This window comes from Marmota flaviventris, chromosome 5 (assembly GCF_047511675.1).
Source record: "Marmota flaviventris isolate mMarFla1 chromosome 5, mMarFla1.hap1, whole genome shotgun sequence".
NCBI classification, from domain to species: Eukaryota; Metazoa; Chordata; class Mammalia; order Rodentia; family Sciuridae; genus Marmota; species Marmota flaviventris.
The window spans coordinates 49,079,078-49,096,507 of record NC_092502.1 but is presented as its reverse complement, the minus strand read 5'-3'; the positions used below and the strand labels follow the sequence as shown (position 1 = coordinate 49,096,507).

General features: G+C 34.0%; 1 protein-coding gene across 3 annotated transcripts in view; it reads right to left on the bottom strand.

Moving 5' to 3' along the window:
• Dmxl1 (Dmx like 1) overlaps positions 1-17,430 on the bottom strand; it is a 165,721-nt gene that overhangs the window by 62,759 nt on the left and 85,532 nt on the right. For all 3 annotated transcript variants that reach the window (XM_071612205.1, XM_027941104.2, XM_027941105.2), the window contains exons 27-28: positions 5,661-5,788; positions 4,935-5,183 (exon numbers count right to left, since the gene is read on the bottom strand). In XM_071612205.1, the coding sequence (XP_071468306.1) occupies positions 4,935-5,183; positions 5,661-5,788 (377 nt within the window). The remainder of the gene's footprint in view (positions 1-4,934; positions 5,184-5,660; positions 5,789-17,430) is intronic.

Sequence of the window (17,430 nt, the reverse complement as noted above, 5' to 3'; positions counted from 1 at the left end):
TTAAAATTCACAAAAATAAGATTTAAACTTAGACTAATTTATATGTTAAAATTTTCATTAAGAATTCTGCTCTGCCAAGCTAGAATCTAGTAAAATTTATCATTTTCTTAAATTACAAAGCTTGTGTTTAAATATTATGTCTCTAAAATAATTGGTGCATTAAGTATATGACAGATACTTAAAGAAAAAAAATAATTTAATTCATGAGACCATTATTGCAAAGAAAAGAATTTATATTAGAAGGGAAAAACAAATGCTGACTTTCAAATTCTTGTATTAGTACCAAGCTTTTGAAAACACTTTTTAGAAAACAGACGTTTAGGGGTTCTAAGCAAGTAGTTCATCTTCAATACACAATAGTTTGATACTAACAGGATTTTTAGGAAAATGAAATATTCCAGAATTGTCAGTTTTCATTTGATAAAATTTAAAAGCCAAAAATTTTATGTTAATTTTGGCCAAATTCAGAACCACTTTTCTAAATATGTTATTTCATCCTCTTGGTCAACAATGTATATTGATCACTATTTAATGCAATGAGACCCTTAGGATATCATGATTATATTTTATAATAATCCATACATGCAGGGCTGCTTACATATAATCTAAAATTTATCAGCTGCAGGGTTGTGTTGGTGTGTTTTAAGAATTTAATAATGTCTTCAAAAACTGAGATTTCAGAATTTTACTTCATATTGAAAATCACTACTGCTGGTCCTTTATCTTGTTTGATTTTCAGCAGTCAGATTCTCTCTCCATAGCTTTTACAAGATCTGCTTCACAACACTGCTGTTTCTAATTGCTATTACTACCTTCACTATCACTGTTTCCCTTCTTAACTTATTCCCTCTTCCTTCCTCCCTACCCTTTCTTCTCTCTGACTAGCTCCAACAAGCCTTTTTAGCTTTATCCTTTAATGGGTAAACATGTTTTTTTTTCCTGATTAAAAAAAAATGATAAATCACATCATTCATGTTTTCTTTAAGTGCTCCTACAGTTATATGCATGACTGCTTGTATTTAAAATAAATTTCTGGGTTCTCAAAGACAGATGAACACCAAAACCTGGATGTGACTACATTCAGCCTTACCACTAAATAAACATGTTTATTTGGTTATCATGTTTGCCAAAACAAGATGTTAAACAGATGCAAATAATTTCTGGTCACTTGATATTTTTTATTATTTGAGATTCAGTTAATGGTAGGATATAGATTATGAAGGTACTTATAATGGTATTTGAAAAATTATTTATGCAATAGTATTTTTGCCTATAAGCAAACAAATAAATCCAAGTGGTCAAACAAGGACCAACCTGGACTTTGAGTAAGATTTTTCATACATCCCTGTATAGCAAAAATGGGTGGAACTGAGACCTGATGGCTAGTTAATGAGAATGTATTTTTCTTTCTTTCTTTGTTTTTTTACACACATGTGGACATTCCTTAGCAAGAATTTATCCCTTTTTAACATTTCATATTAATAAGACTAGAGTCTTAAATGTTTTTTTCAGAAAATTAAAAAAAAGAGCCCAAATTAATTTACCAATTATTTTATACTAAAATCAATAGACCTATAAATCTTACTCCTGTAGATTGTGAAAGTTTTTTTCAAGGTGAATTTCATATGAAATTTCTTTCTAACTGAAACAAAAAAACAGAAATCACAGGAAATAACTCTTTTAAAAACCAGAAAAGAGATATGACAAATAAAATTTTTATTATTTTAATATATAAAGGTGAATTTAATAAATAAACCTGCATTTGAAAATGCCAAATTTGTATTTGAAATTTAAAGTTCTAAAGGAGGAAAGGCAGAAGAAAAAAGTTTAATTTAGGGTAAAGGGTATGGACCAGAGAAAGAAAACAATGATCAGAGCAGGAAGCAAAGTGTGGTAGGTAGATAAATACCAGGCAAGATACTAGGAGGTCTGAGAAGAAGCCATTTACCTTGTATATTTTCAGAAGTTTAAAAGAGCCAAAACTGAATTGGATCCTGAACTTGTTAAAGGAAATTAGGGGCCATGGTAGTAAAGATTATGAATTATTCTCTGTTGCTATTTGTCCTATTGCACAAGTCCTATTTTGAAATTACATCAAATACTTGGAAGAGATCCAACGTGAAGTCCATGCCATACCTAGTAACAATAACTTTAGTTCTTAAAAACTGAAATTCTTTTAACAAAGAAGGCAAGTATTTTATTCCAATGAGGCACTGACAAACTACTTCTACTTCTAAAGCAGGGGCTGTCAAATTAGAACATATATTTTTTAATTTTTTTTTTTTTTAGTTATAGTTTGACACAACACCCTTATTTTATTTATTAATGTTATGTGGTGCTGAGGATCAAACCCAGTGCCTTGCACGTGCTAGGTGAGCACTCTACCACTGAGCTAGAACCACAGCCCAAATTACAACATATTTTTGTAAAGATTTTTTTTGTGTGCGGAGGGAAGATAGTCATACTCATTTGTTTACATACTTTATAAGGCTGCTTTTGTGCTGCAAGGGCATGTAACACTTGGGGGACACCAAAAGGTCCCTTTAGTGAAAAAATGTGGACTGACTTTTGCTTAAATTTACAAATAAATTTTCTTTATTATAAGTATTAATCTCATAAAGGACAGAATCCTTGCTTGGTTTGGGAGATTTCATTTTTATTTATTTATTTATTTTTGTTGGGAGCGGGGAAGAAACCTGAATTAGAAAGAAGAAAATACTAAGTAACTAAAAAAAGAAAAAATTCCAATTAAGAAGACAAAGTGGGGCTGGGGATGTGGCTCAAGCGGTAGCACACTCGCCTGGCATGTGTGCGGCCCGGGTTCGATCCTCAGCACCACATACAAACAAAGATGTTGTGTCCGCCAAAAACTAAAAAATAAATATTAAAAAAAAAAAAAAAAGAAAAGATACCATTTAAAAAAAAAAAAAGAAGACAAAGTGGAATCTTGGCTACCAGGACTTTTTGTTGTATCATGATGTGGACCACTATTTAGTGGAAACTGCTTTGGGGAAGCATAATGAATGCTATTAATAATTATTTATATTTTAACAAAATAACTACTTTTCTAACTTTTAATATTAGCTTCATTCAAACAATTTTAGCAGCTGGGTTCAGTGGCACACACCTGTAAGTCCATTACTTGGGGGCTGATGCAGGAAGATCACAAATTTTAGTCAACTGGAACAACTTATGAGACCTTGTATTAAAATAAACTAATAAAAGTGTTGGGGATGTAGTTCAGTGATAGGCTACTTGCTTAGCAAGCATGAGGTTTAATCTCAAGTACCAACAAATTATAGGGGAGTGGGGAGAGAAAGACATAATTTATCAATCATGGTGTAGATTTTGGCAATAATTTATTCTTAAAGCAGTGAAGCCAATCAAATTCTCAATTGTGTGGACTTTGAACACATAAATATGCAAGCTCACAAATACACATAAGTACATGTATAAGTTGAATGTAGATGGTAGAAAAGAAGTGTACTAAAACTCATAAAGAAATAATTTTGGGGGCTGGGGATGTGGCTCAAGTGGTAGCGCGCTCGCCTGGCATGCGTGCGGCCCGGGTTCGATTCTCAGCACCACATACAAAGAAAGATGTCGTGTCCACCGAAAACTAAAAAAAAATAAATAAAATAAAAAAATTCTCTCTCTCTAAAAAAAAAAAAAAAAAAAAAAGATAATTATAGTTGGCTAACTCAGAAAGCCTTTAAAAAAAAAAAAAGAAATAATTTTGCTGAACTTCTCAAATGTGTGTGTAGGGCTTAGATTTTGAAAATCATTAACAATTTTTTTTTTTACTTATTCAATGCCAGTATAGGATGAATCAGGCTTTCCAGAGCTATATATTAATTCATAAATCTACACCCTATAATTTTCATAATTTGAAAGTCAAGGTTATCACTTATGGGTCAATAAATGACAAAAACAAAAAAGTCAGAAAGCATTATGAAGATTCTTTTCAAATTGAGAAAGTTTGCTGTTTCAAATTTTAAATAAATGTAATATATAAAATTTTAACATTAGAGATGAAAAGGGAATATAATTATTTAAAATATTTAACTTTTCATGGTACTATAAACACTTAGAAATCCAAAACCCTAATGGCAAGAATTATAATATGCAAGTCATAAAAGCAGCCTCATTTAGAATTTTTTTTCTAGTCATTTCAAGCCATAGCCTGATTTCTCATGATTAGCATTGAGTTTTTTTTATTTTTACACATTTATAAATGTTAAAGTTCAAGTGATATAAAATATCCAAATTGGAGAATTTGAAAGCAGAACAAATAGCTGTTAATAGTTTTGGAAAATGCTAACCATTATTTTAAATCAAAAATATGGCTTGATTAAAGGAAAATTCTCAGTTTTCCAAAAATGCCAAACAAAATGAAACTGTTCCACTCTATACCAACCCCTCTAAAACAACACAAAGCAAGCTGAATCATAAAAGCCTATTTCTAAAACTAATATCTTGCCTGCAAGACTGGGAGGGCTATGAGAACTGATGGCTGAAAGAGCTTTGGAAAAGCCCACACATTCCATGGAGAATACCACTACCTGGTGGGGACTAGGCACAACAAAGTGCCTTCCTGCCAAAGAAAGAAGAGAGAATCTGTATTTGGGATAGAACAAAAACCAGTGTTACAGTATATTTCAAAACAAATCAAGTTTCAATAGTAAAAGGCTTAATAAAATTGCATTTGATAACTCTAATCACTGGTGCAGGAATATCTTAAAGAGTGAAAATGGCACCAGAGATTTTAATTCATTTTCATCATAAAATTTTTTGCTCATGCTTTAAGAAATGGTATTTAATAAGAGTTTTCTGTGAGTAAATTAAAATGTAATTACGTTTGACAAAGTAACCATTTTGATAAATAAATAAAACTTCAGCCTTAAAAAAACAAAGAAAAAAGACTAAAAACTCACCGCGTAAAGCTTTTGAGTGCACCTGTTCTTTGCTGGGAACATGTGCACCTCCACCAAATACAGCAGACCACATTTTTCCATTTAGGGGATGGGCCACAATCCGAAATAGTTCATTACTAGAATGTGTTGCCAGGCCATGAATGAAGAGGCTAAGATATACTGCTGTGAGAATCTCACAGAGTAAGATTGTAAGTCCCGACTGGGCTTCCTCACCAGAAGAATTCAAAAGTCTAATTAGACAAGTTATTCCTAAGAACAAACAACAAACATAGCTGCCATTGATGATAAATTTTTAAGTTAAAAATTAACTGTATTTTTTCTAATTCTTGAAAAATTATACCAAATCAGGATTCAATATTTTCTTCACTAGATTCTTAACCAGTAAAAGTTATCATAGCTAATAAACAAATGTTGGGCTATTCTATTTAAACACTGAAAATCTGCAGTCTGACTCAAATATCAGATATAAAAATTCAATGGCATAATTTTTGATATTATGAGAAGAGCAAAATTTTTTAAAAAATATAACAAAAGACTTGAGTTATTTCAGTATAATGATCAAGGAAATATTAATGTTAGGTAACTGCAGAATTCGTCATAAGTGGTGAATGATCAACTGTTGTCAATTCTAGCAATATTTAACGATGATCATCATATGGCAAAAACAACCCAAATTTGATTTTAAAAGACTCAGAAAGAACTCATTCATATACAAATTATTTATACCTGGCCATTGAGATGGTGATGTATTGGGAGTTATTGCTTCATCTAAGCTTCCTGTTCTCAAGGAATGTCGATGAGGAAGCAGTACTGTCTGATACACCATTCCAGTAAACTGGTTTGTTTGAAATGAACTAAGAAAAGAAAACAACATTTAAATCTATGATGAATTATATATGTAATGTTTCCTAGTTTTAGATCTAATTTCTAAGTTACCTTATATACAACTAATATTTATTTATTATACTGCTGTAACACAAAAGTAGTGTACTCTTTGGGTTAGTGTTATATTAAAGCAAAGTACTGGGCTGTATTGAGGGAGATGTAACTAAGTGGCAGAGTGCTTGCCTTATATGTGTGAGATCCTATTCAATTCCCAGCACTGCAAAAACAAAGAAACAAAAAACAGAAAAATATTCCTAAATAAAATATCCTTTAAAGTATAAATATACATTTTCTAAATCATTTGACAGTTTTAAAGTCTATTTATTAATAAAAAACATAAAACATACACAAATGAAAAGATTAGATCATGGTGGATTACCAGGAGCAAATCTAACTACAGAACTTTAAAACAAGATTTTCGGACTGAAAATAAAGTGAATTTAGGTTCAATTTCATATTTAATGATTAGCCTAACCTATATTAGGCACTGAAACCAAGTACCAGGCATATAATGAAAAAATAGTTTCTGTCCTCATGAAACTTACATTTTAGTGGGGGAAACAGACACTAATTTTGTTAAATTGTTCTTAAAGATAAAACTATGCATACAGCATTATGGAGGCAAAAGAGGGAAGTATGTCATACATTTGGGGATTTAGGTTAAGCTTCTTCAAGTATGACATTTTAACCTAAGACTAAGTGAACAGATAAATGAACAAAATAACTTACAATCTGAGAATATGAAATAATTGTGACAGAAAGTGGCCCAAAAATTTGTAAAAATATCAGAAACTGGTAATTTAGATATTCCTATGTCATACATTAAATAAATATATTATTTAAATATAGCAAGTTATCGGCTAGAATCTGTTCAGATTTACAAATTTTACTGGTCATAATATTCTGATGCATTTGTAAACAGCTCTCTGGCTTTACTTTCCAGTTTCAAGATGACAGTGGGACAACAACAATACCCCATTACCCTGCAATAGTCCCCTAAAAACAAAGGATGATTAAAAATATGGTGATGAAGGACTAGGGTTGTAGCTCAGCGGTAGAACCACTCGCTTAGCACATAGGAGGCCCTGATCATTAGCACAACATAAAAATAAAAAAATAAATAAATAAAAGTATTGTGCCCAACTACAATTGAAAAATAAATGTTTAAAAAAATATGCTGATGAAAACAAAACCATATTCAGTATCAAGAAATGAACTCTTAGAGGATCAGGGTCAAAGAAATCCAGCTGAAGTCATCTTGAGAACATATAACCAGAGTAGTTAAGTGGGGCCACATATGTAGGATTCATAGTCATAAGATGAACAGATAACTAAAACCAAATCAAGGAAGGCTGTGATAGCATGTGAGATATAAACTCAAAAAAACTTCACTTGCAGAAGCCTACTTATCAGAACATTAAGAAAAGTATGTTATATTCAAAGAATTTTTAAAAAAATTATGTAATTAGAAGCAATTATTAAAATCAGTAAGAAACTGAAAGGGAATACATATATGGCAGAATAGGAAACTCCTGATTCTCCTTCTACTCTTGGAAACACAAAATAAGCACCTATCAATCAATCAATTCTCCTTAAGAGAAAGTCAGAAATCAGTGGAGAGACTTCCAACCACTGGACAACTCAAAAAATCTCCATATCAAACATGTGAGGAAAGCCAAGGCACACTCAAGTATAAACCTTACCCTTGGGAACTACACCATAAAATTGGGAAAGGAATGTCCAACACCAAGTATTCTCCTATGGAGAAGAGGGTCTAGACTTCACATATAATGCTATAATCCTAAGAATCTCCACGATTTCTTACTTCATCAACTATGGGAGCAGGAGAAGACTAGATAAACAAGATCTTTCTAGAACCCAGAAAAATAAGTAGGGTTTTATTAAGGTACAAAAGCCGAAACTGGGACTTCACCCTCCTGGGAGCAGTACAGAGAAGAGGTTTCTCCCTCTCCATCTTTCAAAAAAATGTACAAAACACCCCTGCAGCACCTATTGAATTCTGGATTTTTTTCCTCTTTTTTTAAAAAACACAGTATTGGGGATTGGACCCAGGGGATTATACCACTGAGCATATGTATATACAACCCTTTTTATTTTTTATTTTGAGACAGGGTCTAAGTTGCCCAGGCTAGCTTGAAACTTGTAATACTTCTATCTAAAACAATGGAATTACAGGCAGGTGCCACTACATCTGGCTGCTTTCTGCTTTTAATTGATTTGCACTGAAGAGCAGAAGAAAAAGTCAATTATTAACCCACTGCCAGTCTAGAAGAAGCCTGTATACACAAAGTGCCCCAACTCTCACAATATCCACCTAAGGAACCACATCCTAAATCTCTCCAGTTCTGGAAGAAGAAGGGAATAAAATACACATCTCTATAGACTATAGAAAAGGTTGTATTTTTTTTTTTTTATATGGGCATGTAATCACCTTCATGCCCCTGGAACAGTGCAGAAAAGGAGCTTAAAACAAGGTAACATCGTGTTTCTTTTCCAAAGGAAATTTGGTACACACATTGAAAATCCCAATTTTAAAAACTATGAACAAAAGGACACCATCCTAAACTTGGTAGCTCTGGGACTAGAAGGGTCTATACATACACTAGTATTCCTTGATTGCAGAATAAGGAGCTAGTTTTTTTTTTTTTTTTTTTTTTTTTTAAATAAAGAAAGAGAGAGAGAGAGAAATTTTTTTTTTTAATATTTATTTTTTAGTTTTCGGCAGACACAACATCTTTGTTTGTATATGGTGCTGAGGTTTTGAACCCGGGACACACGCATGCCAGGCGAGCGCACTACCTCTTGAGCCACATCCCCAGTGCAAGGAGCTAGTTTTTAAAGGGAGTCCAAGCACTTCCTAGGGCTGCACACCCTAGGAACAGAGCAGAATAAGGGCAGGAAAGTGAGGCTCTAATTTTCTCTCTGAAAGAGGCATATAGCACATAATTGCTGTGGTTAGTTACTTTATGGCCTAGTTTCTAGCTAACTTTGTATGGAGTACTAATAAGGCAAACAAACTAAAGTAGGCTTTTGGTAGCTGGGACCAAAGCTTAGCCATTACAGAAAACCTCTCCCAGAAATAAATCCAGGCCTACTTGCTTTCTGCAATGAGTGTGGTCATTCACCAAGTACCACAACGTCCACATTGCCCACCTAAGGAATTGTCTCTTTAACAACCTAGTCTTGAAGTCAAGAGGAATTGGCAATCCTGAGTGACTCAAGACCACAGAAAAACAACAAGGTAGTCACATAATGGGTATACTTTTAGCAGTTATACGTCCAGGATCAGAAGGTTCAGGCCTAACAGTAACTACAGGCAACTGCCACAGATCTTCTCCCATCTTTTTAAAAAAATATATATATTTTTAGTTGTAAATGGACATGATACCTTTATTTTGTTTCTTTATTTTTATGTTGTGCTGAGGATCGAACACAGTACTTCATATGTGCTAGGCAAGTGCTCTATTGCTGAGCCCCAGCCCCAGCTCCTCTCCCATCTTCTTTTTTTTTTTGATACCAGCTATTGAACTCAGGGGAATTCAACAACTTAGCCACATCTCCAGCCCTATTCCGTATTTTATTTAGAGACAGGATCTCACTGAATTGCTTAGCGCCTTGTTTTTGCTGAGGCTGACTTTGAACTCCAGATCCTCCTGCCTCCACCTCCGAAGCCGCTGGGATTACAGGCATGTGCCAACATGCCTGGCCCTTCTCCCCATCTTAATGCAAAGAAACAGACAGACATATAACCATACTCAGCTTCACTGTGTGGACAGAAAGCACTGTAACAAAACACCAAATCTTTCTACACCAGTTAAAAACTCTGGCTGTGATTATATCATGTTCAGAATATCAACAAGACATGGCATGTCCTCAGCTCCAGGATGCTTCCAAAAACAAAAAGAGTGGTCTGGACAGACACAACAACTTGAGAGGCATCTTAAAATCTCTGGCCAATCAGACTGGTAAAAACCTCTCCTGTATGAGGCCAGTACACCAAGATGATGCTGCAACATGAAATGCATAGAAAGCAAGATAGAGATTCAAGGAAAATTAAAAAAAAAAAAAAAAAAGCCAGGGGAATATATTCCAAACAAAACAACTAAATAAACTCTCAGCAACCAACCTAAATAAATTTTTTATTTACGCAACAGAGAATCAAAACAAATAATTCAAAATAAATTTTAAAAATTATACTATAAAGATATTCAGAGCTCAAAAAAGCAATGCAAGAAGAACCTGAAAACAAATACAAAATATTAAAAAGTACCAAAGAGAAATCACTGATATGAAAAATATTATATCTGAGCTGAAAAATTAAATACAAGGATTCTACATGAGACTAGATCAAGCAGAAGGAAGGATTGGTGAACTTGAAAACAAATTACTAAAAATTATCCAATCGGGGCACCAAAAAAGGGTTAGGGGGAGACAAAAATAGCTTAAGAAACTTCTGGGGGTCCCACACAGCAAGGACCGCGCAGATGGAAAGTGGGGAGGCGCAGAATGCAGAGTATTTGCTTGCGGGTCACCAGACCGAGCTCTGAATACAGCACAAGGTCACCCCAGCACCCCCCCACCTCACCAAACACCCTACGCGGGAAACAGACGGAATCCATCTTGGAAAACCTTACATGCCATCTATCGGTGGGAGTGGCTACCAGCGCGGTTCTGCAGCTGATCAGAGAGATTTTGGAACTATAAAAGAGCAATATAAATATATAGGGGAAAAACATTAACACAACAGTCACACAGAGCTGGAAAGAAATGTGAGCAGTATGAAAAGACAAGGAAAGAAAGGAACACAAATGATGCACAACAATTCAACATTAGAGAAGGTAACATTTGCAGCAGAAGGAATGTCAGATAAAGATTTCAGGATATACATAGTTCAGATGATCTGGAGTCTCAAGGAAGACTTTATACAGCAAATGCAGACAATGAAAGATTACTTTGACAACGAATTACATAAACAAATCCAAGAAGCAAAAAGCAAAAGATCTACTCTACAGGGGGATAGAGGTTATACCCAAACAAAAAACAAACAGAAATCCTGGAAATGAAGAAAATAATAAACCAAATTAAAAACTCAAATGAGAGTATCACCAGCAGAGAACATTTAGAAGATAGAACATGAGACAACAAAGACAAAGTATATCATCTTGAAAAGAGTGTAGACAGCACAGTGAGACTGATAAGAAACCATGAGCAGAATATCCAAGAAATATGAGATAACATAAAGAGACCAAATTTAAGAGTTATTGGGATACAAGAGGGTATAGAGGTCCAAACCAAAGGAATGAGCAATCTGTTCAATGAAATAATATTAGAAAACTTCCCAGACATGAAGAATGAAACAGAAATCCAAATCCTAGAAGCCTACAGGACGCATAATATGCAAAATCACAAGAGATCCACACCAAGACATATTATAATGAAGATGTCCAACATATAGAACAAAGAGAGAATTTTAAAAGCCACAAGAGAAAGGAAGCAGATTACATTTAGAGGTAAACCATATAGGTTAGCGGCTGATCTTTCAACACAGACTCTGAAAGCTAGAAGATCTTGGAACAACATATTTCAAATGCTGAAAGATAATGGGGTTCAACCAAGAATCTTGTATCCAGCAAAATTAAGCTTCAGGTTTGAAGATGAAATAAAAACCTTCCATGATAAACAAAAGTTAAAAAGAATTTGCAGCTAGAAAACCGGCATTTCAAAACATCCTTGGCAAAACAATACATGAAGAGGAAATGAAAAATAACAATGAAAACCAACAGTGGGAGGTAGTACAGTAAAGGAAAAACTAATCAAAGAAGAAAAACAAATCAAGTTAAATAACAAAAACAAACAAATATGGCTGGAAATACAAACCATATCTCAATAGTAACCCCTAAATGTTAATGATTTAAACTCACCAATCAAAAGACATAGGTTAGTAGACTGGATTAAAAAAAAGATCCAACAACATGCTGCCTACAGGAGACATCTGATAGGAAAAGACATACTCAGATTGAAGGTGAAAGGTTGGGAAAAATCATACCACTCACATGGACCTCGGAAGCAAGCAGGGGTGTCCATAATTATATCAAATAAAATAGACTTCAAGGCAAAGTTAATCAAAAAGGATAAAGAAGGACACTACATACTACTCAAGGGAACCATGCACCAACAAGACATAACAATCATTAATATATATGCCTCAAACAATATATTTGGTGCAGCTATGTTCATCAAACAAACCCTTCTCAAGTTCAAGAGTCAAATAGATCACAACACAATAATCATGGGTGATTTTAACATACCTCTCTCATCACTGTACAGATCTTCCAAACAAAAGTTGAATAAAGAAACTATAGAACTTAATAACACAATTAATAAGTTCGACTTAATAGACATATATAGAATATATCAACCAACATCAAGCAGATATACTTTTTTTCTCAACAGCACATAGATCCTTCTCAAAAATAGACCATATATTATGTCACAGGACAACTCTTAGCAAATACAAAGGAGTAGAGATACTACCATGCATTTTATCTGATCATAATGAAATGAAATTGGAAATCAACGATAAAATAAGGAAGAAAAATTCCTACATCACATGAAGAATGAACAATATGCTACTGAATGAACAATGGGTTACAGAAAACATCAAGGAGGAAATTAGAAAATTCTTAGAGGCAAATGAAAACTCAGACACAACATATCAAAATCTCTGGGACACTATGAAAGCAAGAGGAAAATTCATTGCATGGAGCTCATTCCTTAAAAGAAGAAAAAGCCAACAAATAAATGACCTCACACTACAACTCAAAGCCCTAGAAAAGCTTCTACAGCAAATGCAGTAGAAGGCAAGAAATAATTAAAATCAGAGCTGAAATCAATGAAATCAAAACAAAAGAAACAATTGAAAAAATTGACAAAACTAAAAGTCGGTTCTTTAAAAAAATAAACAAGATTAACAGATGCTTAGCCATGCTAATGAAGAGAAGAAGAGAACCCAAGTTACTAGCATACGGGATGAAAAAGGCAATATAACAACAGACACTACAGAAATATAGAAGATTATTTTGAAACCTTATACTCTAATAAAATAGAAGATAGTGAAGGCATCGATAAATTCCTTAAGTCATATGATCTGCTCAGATTGAATCAGGAAGATATATACAACTTAAACAGGCCAATATCAAGCGAGGAAAAAAAAGAAGCCATCAAAAGACTACCAACCAACAAAAGCCCAGGACCAGATGGATATACAGCAGAGTTTTACAAGACCTTTAAAGAAGAACTAATTCCAATACTCTACAATCTATTTCAGGAAATAGAAAAAGAGAGAGTACTTCCAAATTCATTCTACAAGGCCAATATCACCCTGATTCCAAAACCAGAAAAAGACACCTCAAAGAAAGAAAACTTCAGACCAATATCTCTAATGAATATAGATGCAAAAATTCTCAATAAAATTCTGGCAAATCGAATACAAAACAGTATCAAAAAGATCGTGCACTATGATCAAGTGGGATTCATCCCCGCGATGCAAGGTTGGTTCAACATATGGAAATCAATAAATGTAATCCATCACATCAATAGATTTAAAGATAAGAACTATATGATCATCTCAGTAGGTGCAGAAAAAGCATTTGATAAAATACAGCACCCCTTTATGTTCAAAACACTAGAAAAACTAGGAATATCAGGAACTTACCTCAACATTGTAAAAGCTATCTATGCTAAGCCTCAGGCCAGCATCATTCTAAACGGAGAAAAACTGAAGGCATTCCCTCTAAAATCTGGAACAAGACAGGGATGCCCTCTCTCACCACTTCTATTCAAAATAGTTCTTGAAACACTGGCCAGAACAATTAGACAGATGAAAGAAATTGAAGGAATAACTATAGGAAAAGAAGAACTTAAACTGGCACTATTTGCTGATGATATGATTCTATATCCAGAAGACCCAAAAAACTCTGCCAAGAAACTTCTAGAACTAGCAAATGAATTTAGCAAAGTGGCAGGATATAAAATCAACACCCATAAATCAAAAGCATTTCTGTATATCAGTAACAAATCCTCTGAAAAGGAAAGAGGAAAACTACCCCATTCACAATATACTGAAAAATAAAATAAAATAAAATAAAATACTTGGGAATCAACCTAACAAAAGAGGTGAAAGATCTTTACAATGAAAACTATAGAACCCTAAAGAGAAATAGAAGAAGACCTTAGAAGATGGAAAGATCTACCTTGCTCATGGATAGGGAGAATTAATATTATTAAAATGACCATACTACCAAAAGCACTATACAGATTCAATGCAATTCCAATCAAAATCCCAATGACATTCCTCATAGAAATAGAAAAAGCAATCATGAAATTCATCTGGAAAAATAAGAGACCAAGAATAGCTAAAGAAATTCTAAGCAGGAAGAGAGAAACAGGTGGTATTGCTATTACCAGACCTTAAACTACACTACAGAGCAATAGTAACAAAAACAGCATGGTACTGGCACCAACACAGGCTAGTAGACCAATGGTACAGAATAGAGGACACAGAGTCTAACCCACAAAATTACAACTACCTTATTTTAGAAAAAGGTGCCAAAACCATGCACGGGAGAAAGGATAGCATCTTCAACAAATGGTGCTGGCAAAACTGGAAATCCATATGCAACAAAATGAAATTGAATCCCCATCTCTCACCATGCACAAAAGTTAACTCAAAATGGATCAAGGATCTAGGGATTAAACCAGAGAATCTATATCTAATAGAAGAAAAAGTAGGCCCTAATCTCCATCACGTGGGGCTAGGCTGCAAATTCTTTAATAAGACACCTATAGCACAAGAATTAAAACCAAGAATCAACAAATGGGATGGATTCAAACTAAAAAGTTTTTTCTCAGCAACAGAAATAATATGTGAGGTGAATAGAGAGCCTACATCCTGGGAACAAATTTTTACCCCTTACACATAAGATAGAGCTCTAATCTCTAGAGTGTATATAGAGCTGAACAAGATAAGCATGCCCCCCCCCCCAAAAAAAAAAATCCAATCAATAAATGGGCCAAGGACCAAAACAGACACTTCTCAGAAGAGGATATACAATCAGTCAACAAATACATGAAAAAATACTCATCATCTCTAGCAATCAGAGAAATGCAAATTAAAACTACTCTAAGATACTATCTCACTCCAGTAAGAGTGGCAGCCATTGTGAAGACAAACAACAAGTGCTGGCGAGGATGCGGGGGAAAAACGTACACTCATACACTGCTGGCGGGACTGCAAATTGGTGCAGCCAATTTGGAAAGCAGTATGGAGATTCCTTGGAAAACTGGGAATGGAACCCCATTTGACCCAGCTATGCCTCTTCTTGGACTAAACCCAAAGGACCTAAAAACAGCATACTACAGGGACAAGCCACATCAATGTTTATAGCAGCACAATTCACAATAGCTAAACTGTGGAGCCAACCTAAATGTCCTTCAGTGGATGAGTGGATTAAAAAAAAAAAAAAACATGGCATTTATTAAAAATGATATATTACTTTAGCAATAAAAAAGAATAAGATCATGGCATTTGCAGGGAAATGGATGGCATTAGAGCACATTATGCTAAGTGAAGTTAGCCAATCCCAAAAGAAACAAATGTCAAATGTCTTCTATGATATAAGGGGGGTGACTCAAAATGGGGTTGGTAGGGAGATCAAGGGAGGAAGATTACCCCTAGATAGGGAATAGGAGTGGGAGGGAAAGGGAGGGAGACAGGGAATAGCATGGATGGTGAAAGGAGACCCTCATCATTATACAAAATACATATATGAAGATGTAAATTTGGTGTCAACATACCTTATATATAATCAGAGATGATAAATTATTGTATAATGATGTGTTTAGAATTATAATGCAAAAAAATAAATAAATAAATATTTCTGTTCTGCAAAAAAAAAAAAGAAACTTCTGGGATACTATCCAGTATACTATTAATATTCCAGAAGGAGAAGGAAAGAGAAACCATTTTCAAAGAAATAATGGCAGAATATTTCCCAAGTCTGGGGAAAGAAATAGAGAGCCAATTCTAGGAACCAAAAAAAGATGAATCCAAAGAGATGTATACCTCAATCTATCATACTCAAATTGTCAAAAAATTAAAGACAAAGAAATTATTGAAAGAAACAAGGGAAAAATGAATCATCATGTAGAAGGGAAGCCCTGTAAGACTATTAGTGGAATTCTTAGTAGAAATTTTGCAAGCTAGAAGGAAGTGGAATGACAAATATTCAAAATTCTGAAAGAAAAAGGCTGCTGGACAAGATTATTACAGAGAGCAATCCTGTTTCAATAAAAAGATAAGACCCAAACCAATAAAATCAGAGATGAAAAAGACTGATACCAAAAATATACCAAAGAGGTTCATGAACAACTATGTCAACAAATTAGAAAATATAGAAGACATGGATAAATTCCTGGATATATACAACCAACCATGACTGAACTGTGAAGAAACAGAAAACTGAAGAGATCAATAATGAGTCAAAAGATTAAATCAATAATAAAAAGGCTCCTAAGAAAGAACTAGATAGCTTCACTGCTGAATTCTACCAAACTTTTAAAGAAGAACTAATACTAAGTTCTTCTCAAAACTATTCCAGAAAACTGAAGGGAATATTTACATATTCATTCTTAAGGCCAGTATTACTCTTGACACTAAAAATGAGAGAGAGAGAGAGAGAAAGCAAGTGCAGACTAATATCACTGATGAACACAAATACAAAATATCCTTACCAACATACTAGCAAACTGAATCCAATATCACATCAGAAGGACTAAACACATGACCAAGTGGGACTTACCCCAAGGATGCAAGGACAGTTCAATATATGAAAATCAATAAACATGATAAATCACATTAATAGAATCAAGGATTAAAACACATATGATCATCTCAACATATGCAGAAAATGCATTTGATAAAATTCAACATCCCTTCATGATAAAAATTCAAGATTTGGAACAAGAATGTCAATTTTTTCTTTTGAAAAAAAAATTTTTAAATTTGTTTTAATTAGTTATACATGACAGTGGAATGCATTTATGCACTTTGATATATCACACATAGATGGGGTATAATTTTTCATTTTTCTGATTGAACATGTTGTAGAATCACATAGGTCATTCAGTCATATATATACATAAAGTAATATGTCTGTTCCATTCTACTCTCCTTCCTATCCCCATATCCCTTCTCTTCCCCTCTCTTCACTCTTCCTCCACCTAACCTAAGGTAACTATTCCTCCCTAGTGCCCTGCCCCCCATTGTAAATTAGCATCTGCATATCAAAGAAAACATTCAGCCTTTGGTTTTTTGGGACTGGCTTATTTCATTTAGCATCATATTCTCCAACTCCATCCATTTACTGGCAAATGCCATAATTTAATTCTTCTTTAAAGCTAAGTAATATTCCATTGAAAAAACATACTAGCAAACTGAATCCAGTATCACACACACACACACACACACACACACACACACACCACATTTTCTTTATCCATTCATCTACTGAAGGACACCTAGGTTGGTTCC